The 17,179-nt window shown below is 46.6% G+C and overlaps 1 protein-coding gene across 4 annotated transcripts in view; it reads left to right on the forward strand.

Annotated features, from left to right (window-relative positions):
- LOC115466373 (deleted in malignant brain tumors 1 protein-like) overlaps positions 1 to 17,179 on the forward strand; it is a 278,988-nt gene that overhangs the window by 227,136 nt on the left and 34,673 nt on the right. For all 4 annotated transcript variants that reach the window (XM_030197563.1, XM_030197566.1, XM_030197565.1 and 1 more), the window contains one exon: positions 13,157 to 13,471. In XM_030197563.1, the coding sequence (XP_030053423.1) occupies positions 13,157 to 13,471 (315 nt within the window). The remainder of the gene's footprint in view (positions 1 to 13,156; positions 13,472 to 17,179) is intronic.

Here is a 17,179-nt window from a genome sequence, read left to right on the forward strand (position 1 = left end):
TCTCCCGGTTCGGAAAATTTGCCAGAGGAAAAATCTAGAGCTTTCAGGAGCGTGAGCCATGCTCTAGTGCGTATGTGTGAGTGCCTTCTGTAAAGAGTATGTAGGAAAGGCCCCAAAGGAACCCAGGGATAGGCCAGAGTACCCCCGTAATAGGCAGGCATTCCCCAGGGAAAAACTAGAAATAAAGAACTACAACTCCCAGCATGCCCCAAGGGAGCCTGGGGATAAGAGAGACTATATGCATTCCCAGGAGTCACCAGAGGGGGGCCGCAGGGGAAGGAGTAAGGCTGATTCTCCAACCTGGTGGAAGAGGTGGTGGAACAAGTGGGTGGAGAAAGAAGGGACTCCAAAGAACTTTAATGAAGAAAAGGGTGAGCAGCTGGGAGAAGGGCGGGGTGAAGAGAATATGGATTGGGCTCCTGAGGAGAGGGAGGAGGAGAGTGAGCCTTGCCCTATGGAGTTGACTGAACCAGAGAACACCCTGGAAGAGCCGATGGACTTTTCAGCTCTGGCTCAGAGAAAGCCAAGAAAGTAGCGGGGCCAAGCCGGGTCAGGCGGGAGGAGGTCAGGTAGGAAACGGGACTGACCAAGAGGGTGGGACCCTAGGCTTTGAGCCCGCGCAAAGCCATTACTGTGTTTTTGAAAGCCTAGCTGAACTGAGCTGTATTTGAAGCTTGGCTAAAACTTGAACTGTGTTTTTGAAAGCCTAGCTGGACTGAGCTGTATTTGAAGCTGGGCTAAAATTGAACTGTGTTTGTGAAAGCCTAGCTGGACTGAGCTGGATTGGAAGCTTGGCTCAAATTGAACTGTGTCTTTGAAAGCCTAGCTGGACTGAGCTGTATTTGAAGCTGGGCTAAAATTGAACTGTGTTTTTGAAAGCCTAGCTGGACTGAGCTGTATTTGAAGCTTGGCTAAAATTGAACTGTGTTTTGAAAGCCTAGCTGAACTGAGCTGTATTTAAAGCTTGGCTAAACTTGAACTGTTTTTTTTTGGAAGCCTAGCTGGACTGAGCTGTATTGGAGGCTTGGCTAAAATTGAACTGTGTTTGTTTTGAACCCAGGACTGAATTGAGCCGTGTGTGTGTTTTTTTTTTTTTTACTGCTACGCTCCAGGAGTCCGGGAGAGGAAGCAGGGGTTGAAGTCTGCACGCTGCAGCATTGTTTGTTGTTTTGGGAAAAAGGGGAGCCATACAGGAGTGGGTTTTTGGGTAGTTTGTTTTTTTGTGAAAGAGCTGCAACCCAGGAGAAAAGAGGATCCACTTTACAATTGGTGTCAGAAGTGGGATTTCTTCGCGAACCTGTCGCTCGAGGAGGCCAAGACCAGCAGGACAGAAAAGCCCGACGGAGGGGCCAACGCTGAGAAAGGCGCAGACCCGTCTGGGGTTCCGGTAAGCGGGGCCTAGATTGGGGGAAATAAAAGGGATCCTAGAAAAGGGGAAACATACATAAGTAGTGAAACCGCACTTGGAGGTGTCCTCTGTTTTTTTTTTCACCAGGAGTCGCTGGATGGACCCCAAGGAGATCTTCGCGTGGATGACGATGCAGTTCCAGAAACAGCAAGAACTGACGGGGAAGATGGTGGAAGACTCCTTGACGGCGGCACGAGAGCAGCAACAACCGGTGCTGAATATGCTCCAGGACTTTTTTCAGCGAGGGATCGAGGCTCCCAGGGGCGGGGGAGCCGGAGCAACTGGACCGGGACCAGGCGGAAGCGGTGTGGTAGGACCTTATTCCCTGAACTCACTTACGTGGGGAAAGTTGTCTGAGCAGGATAATGTAGATGATTTCCTGACCGCCTTCGAGAGGGTGGCAGTGGCCGCAGGATGGCCCCAAGAGCAGTGGGCCATGCGGTTAGTGCCTTCATTATCTGGGGAGGCTCTAGGCGCCTTTAGAGACTTGGCTCCTGGGGACGCTGCCAACTATGAGAGGTTGAGAGAGGCTATTAAGGACAGATATGGACTAAGTACCCAGGCTTATAGGCGTAAGTTTCGGTCCACTAAATGGGAAAAGGGGGAAACCCCTAAAGCGGTGGCCACTAGACTGATGGACCTGGTAAAAAAATGGTTGGAACCGGAGCGCCACACCACGGGAGAGATTCTTCAAGAATTGGTAGTGGAGCAGTTCCTGCAGGGCCTTCCCAGGGAGATTAGGGCAGGATTGGTCCAAAGAGGCTGTAAGACGGTGGAGGCCGTGACAGCCGGGCTAGAGTGTTATTTGGAAGCCCAACAGTGGGAAGGACCCGATCTGGAGGGTGGTAAGCCCCGTCCTGGGGGAGGCTGGGGGTCCAAAAGTTCCTTCTTGAGGTCAGATCCCCACGGAGGGAAACCCGATTACGGCTGGGGGGGTAAAAAGCCCGTAGTGCCCGCAGGCCCTGAAAAAAAAGCCCCCTCGTATGAAGGGAAATTCTGTTATAGGTGTGGGAAGGTGGGGCACTTCAGGAGGGATTGCCCAGGTCGAGAGGGATGGACCTCGCAGGTGGCCCAAGGGTTTAGGCCTCGGTATACCGCCAAGGTGGAGGTGGAGGGTTTACCTGTTGTAGCCATGTTAGACTCCGGGGCTGACCAGTCCATGATCTCTAGGAGGTTATGGGAACAAATAAGAAAGAGGAGGACAGGAGGTAAGGATACCTATGAGGGAGCAGTGACTATTCAATGTATACATGGGGCCAGTACTCGTTATACCCTCCATAGGGTTTATGTGAAGGGGCCCACAGGGGAGATAGAGATAGCCATGGCCGTTCTGCCCAGACTGCCGCAGGAGATGATTTTGGGAAGGGACTGGGCCCCCTTTACCAAGTGTATTAGTGAAAAAAGAGTGTTGGTCACTACCCGCTCACAGGCTCGGCGAGTCCCTGAGACTGAGGAAGAGGGAATAGGAGGTATTTTTCCTTTTCAGGGGGAGGTCTTAGGGGAGCCGGGAAAAGAGAGAAAGGGAAAAGCTTTGAAAAAAAAGGAGCAAAGGGGCAGACGGGAGGCCTTGGAGCAGGCCAGAAAGGAAAGTTATCTGCCAGTAGCCCCGAAAGAATTGAGGGAACAGTTTCCCCAGTTTCATAGGGAGCAGGCCACGGACCCTACTTTAGAATATGCCTGGGAAAGGGCACGCCAGGGGGAGGGCAGGGAGGCCCCTGGCTTCATGATAGAAGGGGACATTCTATATCGCAGGGTACCCAATTGGGAGAACTCGGAAGCTGGGAGACAGTTAGTGGTCCCCCAAGCTTTTCGTCCCCTAGTAGTGAGGCTCGCTCACGATCACCCTTTGGGGGGGCATAAGGGCTCCCAAGCTACCCTGACTCAGATATTGGGAAGGTTTTATTGGCCAGGAGTTTATGGGGAGGTGGAGAGGTATTGCAAGTCCTGTCCCAACTGTCAGAAGGTGGCAGACCGGCTACCGCCTAGGGCACCTTTAACACCCCTTTCTAGAGTGGAACAACCGGGGAGGAGAATCGCAATGGATATTATTGGCCCGGTAACAAAATCTCGAAGAGGCTTCCTCTATGTGTTAGTGTTAGTGGTTATGGATATGGCCACCCGGTACCCCTGGGCCATACCTTTGAGAAGCATATCAGCGAAGGTCATTGCCAGGGAACTGATAAAGATCTTTTGTGAGGTGGGATTCCCCCAAGAAGTTTTGACTGACAGGGGGTCCAACTTTATGTCAAGTACCTTAAGGCAAGTGTGGGAGGCTTTTGGGATACAACATATACGAACAGCCGCCTACCATCCTCAAACTAATGGTATGGTGGAACGTTTTAATAGAACCTTAAAGGGGATGTTAAAAAAAGCATTAGGCGAGGATAGGACAGGTTGGGACCAACTGTTGCCCTTCATGCTATATGCCTACAGGGAGAAGGTGCAAGACTCATTAGGAGTTGCGCCTTACGAATTGATGTTTGGACGGAGGCCCAGGGGAATTTTAGATATTTTACAGGAACACTGGGTACCCCCGGACACCGCCGATCAGTCAGTGGTCGAATACCTACAGGATCTGAGGGCCAGGTTAGATAATGTAACCCATAAGGGGTTAAAATAAACGTACCTGGGGCTGCTTGTGGAGGGAGATCCGGCAGCCACGTGTTTTGTTGGGGTGCGCTGGTATCGGGGCCGTGGCGGGGGAAGGGAGTGCAAGGAGAGAGCGGCGATCAGCTGTTCAGCTGTTCGGAGGTTTTGGAAGCGGCGGCGGCGTCTGGAGTGACAATTTGTTTAGTGGCCTGGCGTCACTGGCGGGATCAGGCGGCAGCAGGGACATCGGGTGATGTTTTTGGTTGCGCTCCTTGTAGCGCCGGGTTTTTTTTGGAAATATGCGGAGTTCGGGCGGTGGGGCACGAGGAAGCGGTGGCCTGACCGGCATAGACGCTGCAAGTTACAGCGGAGCAGGAGCGGGGCGGAGCGAAGGCGAAGAAGGGGGAGTCCGAGCGCTGATTGGGTCTGCGTCGGCGTCTGACGTCGCGCAATGACGTCAAACGTACACAGCCGACGCAGGGCCCAGGAAATCATTTATTTTAAAGGGGAACCGGCTCTATTTAGCGGGAGAGCTGGTTCTGAAGATGAAAGAAGTCGGGAGTGGGACTGAAAATGGCGGGGAGAGTGCTCCGGTGCATTCTCTCAAAGTTTTTATTTGTTTGTTGTGGCGGTTCCCGGCGGAGAAAGTACTGCACGCGCTGGGGAGCGCGTGGGAAGTAAAAAAACAGCTGATGACACGAGCCAGCTGTTGTCGCGTGAATGGAGCGGCGAGGGGCTCGTGCACGGACAGAAAAGGGACGTTTGCAAGCTTCAGGGAAGAAAAAGGTACATAATTTATATTGTTTTAAAGTGCTGGGTGTTTGTATATGTTTAAAAGATGTTTATTTTAATTTGGAAATGTTTTGTTTATGTGGTGGGATGGTTAGAATGCAGAGCTCGTGCTAGCAGCGTGAGCTAGGGTAAGGGTTCTAAGTTTGACGGTTTGTCAGTTGGGAGGTGAGTGCTGAGCAGGGCAGAGCTGTGTTTAAGAGCTGTGCTCAGCTGAGGGGGAATTTGGTGTAAAAATAGAGTAAAAAGTATTTAAAAAGGGACTTGATGAGTGTGCTTTGAAAGGTGATCAGTAGGTAATTTAAATTGAAAGCCTGCCGCGTATTTAAGGGCTTTAGTGAGGAATGTATGGCAGTGAACTGGTACTGGAAATAAAAGGATCTAATAAATCTTGATAACATATCAATGTGTGTTATAGTAAAAAGGTCCTGCTCCAGTGATAGCTGTAGAACACTTTAGACTTTTAAACCTGGATGGTTTTCAAAAGAGCTGAAAAGTGAAAAGCTATCCTGACAGACGAAATTCCTAAGTGATTTTAAAGAAAAAGGGGATTTCTGAAATTGAGAATTTGGCCAGTAATTCTTTAAAAGAAAAGAAAATATTATTTAGCACAATCTTTGAATTAATTAAACTCTGGGGAAGGGAAATAGAATAGGGATTATTAATTATATGTTTTTTTTGGAAGCTAGATAGGAGGTGTGAGCAGTAGGCACCTGAAAATTGTGTGGCTTAGTTAGGTTTTAGGGTTATTGCTTTATTTATAGATTAGAGTAGTAGGTGTCTTCAGTTCCTGATTCCTGTACCCTGGCCAGGGTTCAACTTTGCAGCAAACTTATGGTACCCAACAATTGAGAAAAGAGAGAAGATACAAAGCCAGCTGAGGGAACATAAATAAAAGTATCCTTTTGAACTTTAATGGAATAAAGAGAAAAAATAGTATACTTACCTTGAAGTCTCCGGAGGAAAAACCAAAACCTGAAAAAGAAGAAAAGAAGCAAAGAATCAATTCTATATATAAGGGACTCATATTAATATATAATCATTTGCATGCATGTTTAATTTTTAGTTTAGGAAATTGAACAGATACTTATCTGATGTGCAGTTTTTCTGAAGTTGAGTCTGATAAAGAATAGAGAAACCTATAGGAAGTAAATAAATGTAATGTTAATGTTACTGAGGGGTGAAATATATTGTGTTCATTTAAGTTCATATTAGAATAAAGTGAACTTTTATTAATCAATTGTGATTTATAAGTTTTTTTTGTGCCCTTCTTCTGCCCTGGGTGAAACACTCGGCTCAGACTATATTCTATTTGAACCCAGGAGTGGGGGAGGGGTCACAATAAGTTACAGGAATATTCCCAGGATAGGCTGGAACAGAGCCAAAATCGTCAAAAGGAATATTATGATAAGGGTACTCGGGAGAGGGAGTTTGTAATAGGGGATAGGGTCCTTATCCTAATATCAGAGGATCCTCATAAGTTTGCCTCTAGGTGGAAGGGTCCCTGGGTGGTGAGGAGGAGACTTGGGCCTCTTACATATGAGGTGGCGAACGAAAAGGGGCGGCTCCAAACTTTCCATGTTAACCTGATGAAACCCTGGGTGGCCAGAGTAGGCTTTCAGACCCGAGGGGAGGAAAAGGAGGGAGAGGAGTTGGGACCGCAAATAAGGGATATTTTCAAGCCCGGGGAACCAGGGGTTAATCCCCGGTTGACACAAGTACAAAAGAAAGAGATAGGAAGGCTCCTAAAAGGGTTTGAGGATGTGTTGACGGCCTGCCCTGGAAATACTCACCTAGTAGAGCATGACATCATAACAGGAAGGGGTAAAGTTGTTCGGCAAAAGCCATATAGGCTGTCCCCCATGAAAAGGAGGGAGGTGATAAAACAGGTCCAGGAAATGTTAGACTTCGGGGTGATCGAGGAGTCAAATAGCCCCTGGTCAAGCCCAGTGGTGTTAGTACCAAAACCCGAAGGGGAGTGGAGATTCTGCATAGATTTCCGCCAGCTTAATAATATCTCTCGGGCAGATGCCTATCCTATGCCCTATATTGAGGAGCTGGTGGACAGGTTAGGATCTGCACAATATCTCACCACCCTGGACTTGACAAAAGGGTACTGGCAGATTCCCCTTACATCAGGGGCGCAAGCTAAGACCGCCTTTAGTACACCCATAGGCCTGTACCAGTTCAAAAGATTGCCCTTTGGCCTTAATTCAGCAGCTGCAAGCTGTCAGAGGCTGCTGGACAGAGTTCTCCGACCACATCAGGCATATGCCGCCGCATATATGGATGATGTGGTAATACATAGTGGAGACTGGAACACCCATTTAAACCAGGTAGAGGCAGTGCTGCAGGCTTTTAGGGATGCAGGTCTCACCCTGAACCCAAAAAAATGTTATTTTGCGCAGTACCGGGTGAAGTATTTAGGGTATAATGTGGGAAGGGGAGAGGTCCGGCCCTTATTGAATAAGGTTAAAAGCATCCAAGCGTTTCCCAGACCAAACACTAAGAAACAATTGCGTAGATTCCTGGGGATGGTAGGGTATTACCGCAGGTTCATCCCTCATTTTTCCGCAATGGCCACTCCCTTAACTGACATGCTGAGAGGGAAGAATCCAGACCACTTGAGGTGGGGAGCGGAGGAGTTGAGGGCATTTGAACAGATGCAGAGGGCCCTGTGCCAGGAACCTGTGCTGAAGGCGGTGGATTTTGAAAAGCCCTTTGTCCTTCAAACAGATGCTTCGGGGAGGGGGTTGGGCGCAGTGCTGTCCCAAGAGCATGAGGGGGAGGAACATTCGGTGCTTTATTTAAGCCGGAAGCTCCTGCCTCATGAGGAACATTACTCCACCATAGAAAAGGAGTGTTTAGCCATACGTTGGGCAGTGCAGGAGTGTAGTGTCTATTTAGAAGGGAGAAAATTTAAGTTGGTAACGGACCATGCTCCCTTGAAATGGTTGAATGTGATGAAGAATAATAATGGGAGACTGATGCGGTGGTACTTAGCATTGCAGCCTTTCCAATATTCTGTGGAGCATCGATGTTTAGGTAATGTTGATGCCCTATCTCGGGTGGAGGAGGAGGAGGAGGAAAAAGAATGCGGGGGTGGAAATTTAAGGGGGGGGGTATGTAAAGAGTATGTAGGAAAGGCCCCAAAGGAACCCAGGGATAGGCCAGAGTACCCCCGTTATAGGCAGACATTCCCCAGGGAAAAACTAGAAATAAAGAACTACAACTCCCAGCATGCCCCAAGGGAGCCTGGGGATAAGAGAGACTATATGCATTCCCAGGAGTCACCAGAGGGGGGCCGCAGGGGAAGGAGTAAGGCTGATTCTCCAACCTGGTGGAAGAGGTGGTGGAACAAGTGGGTGGAGAAAGAAGGGACTCCAAAGAACTTTAATGAAGAAAAGGGTGAGCAGCTGGGAGAAGGGCGGGGTGAAGAGAATATGGATTGGGCTCCTGAGGAGAGGGAGGAGGAGAGTGAGCCTTGCCCTATGGAGTTGACTGAACCAGAGAACACCCTGGAAGAGCCGATGGACTTTTCAGCTCTGGCTCAGAGAAAGCCAAGAAAGTAGCGGGGCCAAGCCGGGTCAGGCGGGAGGAGGTCAGGTAGGAACAGGGACTGACCAAGAGGGTGGGACCCTAGGCTTTGAGCCCGCGCAAAGCCATTACTGTGTTTTTGAAAGCCTAGCTGAACTGAGCTGTATTTGAAGCTTGGCTAAAACTTGAACTGTGTTTTTGAAAGCCTAGCTGGACTGAGCTGTATTTGAAGCTGGGCTAAAATTGAACTGTGTTTGTGAAAGCCTAGCTGGACTGAGCTGGATTGGAAGCTTGGCTCAAATTGAACTGTGTCTTTGAAAGCCTAGCTGGACTGAGCTGTATTTGAAGCTTGGCTAAAATTGAACTGTGTTTTGAAAGCCTAGCTGAACTGAGCTGTATTTAAAGCTTGGCTAAACTTGAACTGTTTTTTTTTGAAAGCCTAGCTGGACTGAGCTGTATTTGAAGCTTGGCTAAAATTGAACTGTGTTTTGAAAGCCTAGCTGAACTGAGCTGTATTTAAAGCTTGGCTAAACTTGAACTGTTTTTTTTTTGAAAGCCTAGCTGGACTGAGCTGTATTTGAAGCTTGGCTAAAATTGAACTGTGTTTTGAAAGCCTAGCTGAACTGAGCTGTATTTAAAGCTTGGCTAAACTTGAACTGTTTTTTTGGAAGCCTAGCTGGACTGAGCTGTATTGGAGGCTTGGCTAAAATTGAACTGTGTTTGTTTTGAACCCAGGGCTGAATTGAGCCGTGTGTGTTTTTTTTTTTTTTACTGCTACGCTCCAGGAGTCCGGGAGAGGAAGCAGGGGTTGAAGTCTGCACGCTGCAGCATTGTTTGTTGTTTTGGGAAAAAGGGGAGCCATACAGGAGTGGGTTTTTGGGTAGTTTGTTTTTTGGTGAAAGGGCTGCAACCCAGGAGAAAAGAGGATCCACTTTACACTTCCTACCCACCATTGGAACGCGCCGCTTCAGTTTTGTTTTTTTTCTGAGTGAGAAGCAGCTGTCTTTTCTGCTCACACACCTAGTAGAGCGATTTATCTGAGTGCCTTTCGGCGGTTTTCGGCGGTTTCTCGTACCCGCTTGCCTTCTTGTTCTTTTTATTATGTTTAATATATATATATATATATATATATATATATCTTTTCCTTTATTTTCTAGTTGTTTGCCCCACATCTCCTTTCGTTTTCGACACGAGCCATTTTTAGGTCTTCCCAGTCAGATCTCTCTCTTTCTGTGCCTTTCCCCTTTTTAGGCACCATTGCGACTTTTAATTTCGCCGAAGCCATTCTTCCTTCCATGTCCACGAAGACTCCCAGTGGCTTCAATCGTTCTACCTGGTGCAACCGGACCATCTCAGGAAAAGACACACATTCTTGGTGTCTTCAGTGCCTTGGATCCGACCATAGCCCTGTCAACTGTGTCCTTTTGTCTTCGTATGAAGAAGACCCAGGTTTCCCGGGAGGCTCAATGTGAGAAAAGTTTTGGAGCCCGGTCCAGTTCTTCAATATCTGCATCAAGGTCGGAGGCATCAGCGTCAACATAGTGTTGCATCGGGAGTGACAGTAGAGATGGCTGCTTCGAGACACTGGAAGCAGTGAGGCATTGAGTGGGTCTCCACCTGTCTCGAGGCCTCCTGCTATGCAGGTCCACCGGGACTGTCCATCGTCGGACCTGACCCTGAGGCGACGGTAGGATTCGACATCATCCTCATCGGCATCGAGGAGCATGGGTGACATGCATCGGGCAAAGGGCAAGAAGCACCGTCACTGATCTCCACCAACACTTGGTGCCAGGAGCTCCAGGGCACCGAGTGATCCGGCACCTGAGAAGTGTCGACGCCAGGAGGACTGCTCCCCCTCCATGCAGGAGGTGCCGATGCGTGCATCTCCTAGCATCCAAGATCCTGCTCCCGCACCGGTCCCAGTTCTGTAGCTTGCTCCCCAACCGGGTCACAGCCTTTCCCGATGGTGGCCTTCGATGAACACATCTGGGCCTTGCTCCCTGAGCTTCTGGATGGCCTCATGCAGCGATGTGCTTCGGTATTGGGGGTGCTTGCGCCTGCCATACCTTCCACTGTGGCCACACCTGGCCCTCAACCCCCGGCGATGCTTGCGGCCTCCGTGTTGACTGATACCCAGGCCAGCACCTCCTCGATGTCAGTGGGGTAAGCTTCACCAGAGTTGAGATGTGAGCTGTTTTCTCAATGCCATTCTCGAGGGCATGGATCCTCAACATCGAGGTGGGCACGGTCTCAGACATCCCTGAGGGAAGTGCTGTCCGACTCTGAGGAAGAGCACTCATGGGAATCGGAAGAGGATCCCAGGTTCTTTTTCTCCAATGAATCCTAAGGGATCCCTTCTGAGCCTTCCCCTGCACCTGAAAAGAGACTGTCTCCACCAGAGACCTCTTTTGTGAAAAAAATGGCTGAGACCATTCCATTCCCCATAGAAGTGGAGGATGAGCCCAGGGTTAAGACGCTTGAGGTCCTGGACTACACCTCCCCTCCTAAGGAGGCAGTGATGGCTCTTCTCCATGAGGTACTTGAATTTTTGGGTGAATTTATCCTTCTCCCCAAATACCAATGGGCCAGCCACCCTTAATTTGTGGAAATAAATCACCCAAAGCTACGTGTAGTTGAGAAAGGAATCAAATTCTTTTAATAGTAACTTATCAAATACAGGTACAATTGGTAATTGCTTTGGGGAGAGCAGTTGCTATACAAAAGTATTTGCTACCTAGATCTCCCCAGAAGTAGGAAATACAATCATTTTTATACCTTCATTATGCAAACAAATTATTCATAGGAAATACAACAATAATCACACTTATTGGCTATGATAATATTGTGGTTAGCACTTATTGGATATATTATAATAAGTTGGTTAGTACTCAGAAAGGCTAATAATAATCCTTACCTAGAAATGCAGTTGCAGAGTTATCTGGCTCTGCAACTGCAGAACATCTGTAACCACCATGTTAATTTATCTTTCCACCAATGCCCGTTCCTCATTCTGGCTTGTACCAAGGTGTCTCAACAGATCATGTGCCCTGGTACTGTACTGAAGGTTAAGCCAGTGTCACACTAACCTAGGGCCTGTCATTTTAAAGGAGGATTTGAGCCCTGAACCAAAGTACTGTCAATGGTTCATAATACACATACTCAAGGCAGTCCTCGTTAGAAACTGGGCGTCCCCTCTGTCCCTGTGGTCCCCAAGAAAGTTGGCACCCAGTATTGGATCCACAGAGAGCCTGGCTTGGAGAGGTCTCAGCTGACTCCATGATGGTGGACACTGCTCTCAAGAGAGCCAGTAGTATTAGGGACTATGCTTCAGCTCCCCCAGGCAGAGAAGCTAGGACCCTGGACTCTGGTGGGTGAAAAATGTATCAGGCCTCTATGCTCATCGCCTATATCCAGTCATACCAGCTCTTCACAATCGTGTACTTGTGGAACTTGGTGCGGCAGCTGTCAGACTTGGTTGATGCGCTCCTTCCGGAGCAGGCTGAGCCATTTTGCATCTGCGGGTGGTGATGGGGTTTGATACGCCGGGGGGGGGGGGGTGGGTGTTGATGTTCAGTTGGGGGGGGGGGGGTTGGGTGATGCGCCGAGGGGGGGGTTCTGTGGTGCCGCACTTGTAGTTTTTTGATGTGCCGCTCCCTGACACTTGCTCCGAAGTGGCAGGGAGTGGCACACTGACAGCTGATTCCCAGGCAGGGGGAGGAGTAGGGCCCGGAGCCGGTTGTTAAATTTTTGACCAAAATTTAGCAGTTGGCTGCCAGCATATGGATTACAAGATGTATTAATGCTGATTATTTGGGAAGGGAGGGTGAGGGAAGGGAGGGAAGGGAAGGAGTGGATTTACAGATGTTATGAAACACTGTTTGTACTCTTTCACTTATGTTTTGGTTAATAAAAAGATTGAACTATAAAACTGTGATTTGGACACCCATGAACCATTCATATTTAAATGCCAGTTTTCAGACATCCAAAACAAGAATAGATCTTCTAAAATAACCACCATAGCTATAGTATGAAGAGAAAATTATATAGATATGCAGATGGAATTTTGTTCATTTTTGTGCACATGTGCACTAATTCCCATCACCCTTTCTTCAGCCCCAAAAGTAGTCAACCAATAGTATAGTTTGTATAGCATTAGCAGTTTGTTAGGGAATTGTAATAAACATATTTATTAAATGCCTGTGTTATTTATAGTAAACCAACATTTCATAAGTGACTTTTCATATCAGAAGGAATAATGGGATGTGAATTAGGACATTAAACAAGTATTTTGCATCTTGGAATGGGACATGTATAATCTCCTTCACTATACACTCACTTATGTGCGTACAGCTCTTCTCTAGTCGTGCACCTGAGTTCACCGATTCCCATCACCCTTTCTTCAGCCCCAAAATTGATGAATTCATTCTAGTAAGAACTGATGGCTATTATACTAAGAGAAGCCAGTACTACAGTAACCAAATGAAACAAGTATTTCAATAATGAGTTTGGGTTGGAGGACTGGAGTAATTTACAAAAGCAAATTAAAATGAGGTACAGGTTGGCTTATCCTGTGTTTTGAAATAGTTATAACTGAATCAAATTAAGGACAGCATTTCAGATGATTATTCTGGATGCCATAAGAATGCTCTTCTCTTTAATAATTTACAATAAAAAGGGAAAACAAAAATTTCTAATTGTTACATCTCAAGTGTAATTTTGATAATTAAAATAACTGATTAATTTAAATGCTCAGGCTGATTTAAGGTGAATAATTAACATGTTTGATAAATATTAAGAATGATGTATTACAATTGCTTCTCACCTGTCTTTTAGGTGATTTGCCTATTAGGTTAGTGAATGGCCACAATTACTGTTCTGGGAGATTGGAGGTTTACCATGGCAATCAATGGGGAACAGTGTGTGATGACAACTGGGACTTAGCAGATGCCGAGGTCGTGTGCCGACAGCTGAACTGTGGACCTCCTTTGTCAGCAATGGGTTATGGACATTTTGGACAAGGCTCTGACCCAATTTGGCTGAATGAAGTTTCCTGCAGGGGGACAGAAACCCTCCTTTCTCATTGTCAAGCAAAAGCCTTTATACATCACAATTGTTACCACTGGGAAGATGCTAATGTTGAGTGTTCAGGTAATTCATAATTTATTTTTGAGCATGTTTCACCAAACATTTTTAGTCCCTGGAAAGTAAGGAGATCCAAATAGCAACAGTTATGAAAGTAAATATTCATGAGACATTGCTGCACTTTGCCCACATATATATTTATGCAGACTGATTTATTCCAACATTACAAATCTTTTATTCATCTCTAGAAAATCTTAATAAATATATTTATTTAATGGAAGCAGTACCAGGTAGAGGGAACTTGGGAGAGGGAGGAGAAGGAACACTCCCCTACTCCTTACATCCCAGCATTTAAAAAAACGCCTCAAATTGCTAGGTTGAATTGCTAAAGCTAGTGAAGCAGATTAGCAGAATCAATTCTGTTGTTTTTAATTCATTTTTTAAAACTTATGTACATAGATTCTCAGAAATGAGCACAATTGAATAATATTTGGTGAACTCCCCCGATTTGCTTTTTCCAGGGGTATGAACATAGGTATACTACTACTACTACTTAACATTTCTAGAGCGCTACTAGGGTTACGCAGCGCTGTACAGATTAACAAAAGGACAGTCCCTGCTCCAAGGAGCTTACAATCTAATGGGCGAAATGTCAAGTAGGGGCAGTCCAGATTTCCTGAATAGAGGTATGATGGTTAGGTGCCGAAGGCGACATTGAAGAGGTGGGCTTTGAGCAAGGCTTTGAAGATGGGCAGGGAGGGGGGCCTGGTGTATGGGCTCAGGGAGTTTATTCCAGGCATGGGGTGAGGCGAGGCAGAAAGGGCGGAGCCTGGAGTTGGCGTTGGTGGAGAAGGGTACTGACAGGAGGGATTTGTCTTGAGAACGGAGGTTACGGTTAGGAATGTAAGGGGAGATGAGGGTAGAGAGGTAGGGAGGGGCTGTAGATCGAGTGCATTTGTAGGTTAAAAGGAGAAGCTTAAACTGTATGCGGTACCTGATCAGAAGCCAGTGAAGTGACTTGAGGAGAGGGGTGATATGAGTGTATCGGTTCAGGCGGAAGATAAGACGTGCAGCAGAGTTTTGAATGGACTGAAGGGGGGATAGATGGCAAAGTGGGAGGCCAGTGAGGAGTAGGTTGCAGTAGTCAAGGCGAGAGGTAATGAGAGAATGGATGAGAGTTCGGGTGGTGTGCTCAGACATAAATGGAGAATGGAGACATAAATGCTCAGGTATAAATGGAGAAACTATGCTGCTACCTGATTACTTGATGCCCTAATCTTCTTTGTTTTGCAAGCTATTAGTTCACCCTAGGCTACTGCTGTAATTTTTATTTTTCCCTAATTTGTTTTTCCATAAATGAAATGTGCCTATCTAATGCTTTTGAGAGACTTGTTTATAATAGCCCTATGATAAAGATTTAAAATTATGTCTTGAATTGTATGGAATACAATTGTGCAGAAGTTGGAAGCATTCTCCCATTCATTTTTGGGAACATTTTATGAAGAAAGTTACAGAAATGTTTAAACAAATGAGAAAGGCTATTTGTAATGAGACCTGAAAATATGCACGTGTAAACTAAATCTATGTAGAAATCTTTGTACAGGGACATGTATATGACTTATGATATCCTCAACTGTGTTGATTTGATAGGTAGACAATCCTGGCATCGATGAATTGAGAGAGGTCAGTGTACATAAGTACATAAGTACATAAGTAGTGCCATACTGGGAAAGACCAAAGGTCCATCTAGCCCAGCATCCTGTCACCGACAGTGGCCAATCCAGGTCAAGGGCACCTGGCACGCTCCCCAAACGTAAAAACATTCCAGACAAGTTATACCTAAAAATGAGGAATTTTTCCAGTCCATTTAATAGCGGTCTATGGACTTGTCCTTTAGGAATCTATCTAACCCCTTTTTAAACTCCGTCAAGCTAACCGCCCGTACCACGTTCTCCGGCAATGAATTCCAGAGTCTAATTACACGTTGGGTGAAGAAAAATTTTCTCCGATTCGTTTTAAATTTACCACACTGTAGCTTCAACTCATGCCCTCTAGTCCTAGTATTTTTGGATAGCGTGAACAGTCGCTTCACATCCACCCGATCCATTCCACTCATTATTTTATACACTTCTATCATATCTCCCCTCAGCCGTCTCTTCTCCAAGCTGAAAAGCCCTAGCCTTCTCAGCCTCTCTTCATAGGAAAGTCGTCCCATCCCCACTATCATTTTCGTCGCCCTTCGCTGTACCTTTTCCAATTCTACTATATCTTTTTTGAGATACGGAGACCAGTACTGAACACAATACTCCAGGTGCGGTCGCACCATGGAGCGATACAACGGCATTATAACATCCGCACACCTGGACTCCATACCCTTCCTAATAACACCCAACATTCTATTCGCTTTCCTAGCCGCAGCAGCACACTGAGCAGAAGGTTTCAGCGTATCATCGACGACGACACCCAGATCCCTTTCTTGATCCGTAACTCCTAACGCGGAACCTTGCAAGACGTAGCTATAATTCGGGTTCCTCTTACCCACATGCATCACTTTGCACTTGTCAACATTGAACTTCATCTGCCACTTGCACGCCCATTCTCCCAGTCTCGCAAGGTCCTCCTGTAATCGTTCACATTCCTCCTGCGACTTGACGACCCTGAATAATTTTGTGTCATCGGCGAATTTAATTACCTCACTAGTTATTCCCATCTCTAGGTCATTTATAAATACATTAAAAAGCAACGGACCCAGCACAGACCCCTGCGGGACCCCACTAACTACCCTCCTCCACTGAGAATACTGGCCACGCAATCCTACTCTCTGCTTCCTATCTTTCAACCAGTTCTTAATCCATAATAATACCCTACCTCCGATTCCATGACTCTGCAATTTCTTCAGGAGTCTTTCGTGCGGCACTTTGTCAAACGCCTTCTGAAAATCCAGATATACAATATCAACCGGCTCCCCATTGTCCACATGTTTGCTTACCCCCTCAAAAAAATGCATTAGATTGGTGAGGCAAGACTTCCCTTCACTAAATCCGTGCTGACTTTGTCTCATCAGTCCATGTTTTTGTATATGCTCTGCAATTTTATTCTTAATAATAGCCTCCACCATCTTGCCCGGCACCGACGTCAGACTCACCGGTCTATAATTTCCCGGATCTCCTCTGGAACCTTTCTTAAAAATCGGAGTAACATTGGCTACCCTCCAGTCTTCCGGTATTACACTCGATTTTAGGGACAGATTGCATATTTCTAACAGTAGCTCCGCAAGTTCATTTTTTAGTTCTATTAATACTCTGGGATGAATACCATCAGGTCCCGGTGATTTACTACTCTTCAGCTTGCTGAACTGACCCATTACATCCTCCAAGGTTACAGAGAATTTGTTTAGTTTCTCCGACTCCCCCGCTTCAAATATTCTTTCCGGCACCGGTGTCCCCCCCAAATCCTCCTCGGTGAAGACCGAAGCAAAGAATTCATTTAATTTCTCCGCTACGGCTTTGTCCTCCTTGATCGCCCCTTTAACACCATTTTCGTCCAGCGGCCCAACCGACTCTTTGGCCGGTTTCCTGCTTTTAATGTATCTAAAAAAGTTTTTACTATGTATTTTTGCTTCCAACGCTAATTTCTTCTCAAAGTCCTTTTTTGCCCTCCTTATCTCCGCTTTGCATTTGGCTTGGCATTCCTTATGATCTATCCTGTTACTTTCAGTTGGTTCTCTTCTCCACTTTCTGAAGGATTGTTTTTTGGCTCTAATGATTTCCTTTA

This window comes from Microcaecilia unicolor, chromosome 3 (genome assembly GCF_901765095.1).
Source record: "Microcaecilia unicolor chromosome 3, aMicUni1.1, whole genome shotgun sequence".
NCBI lineage: Eukaryota > Metazoa > Chordata > Amphibia > Gymnophiona > Siphonopidae > Microcaecilia > Microcaecilia unicolor.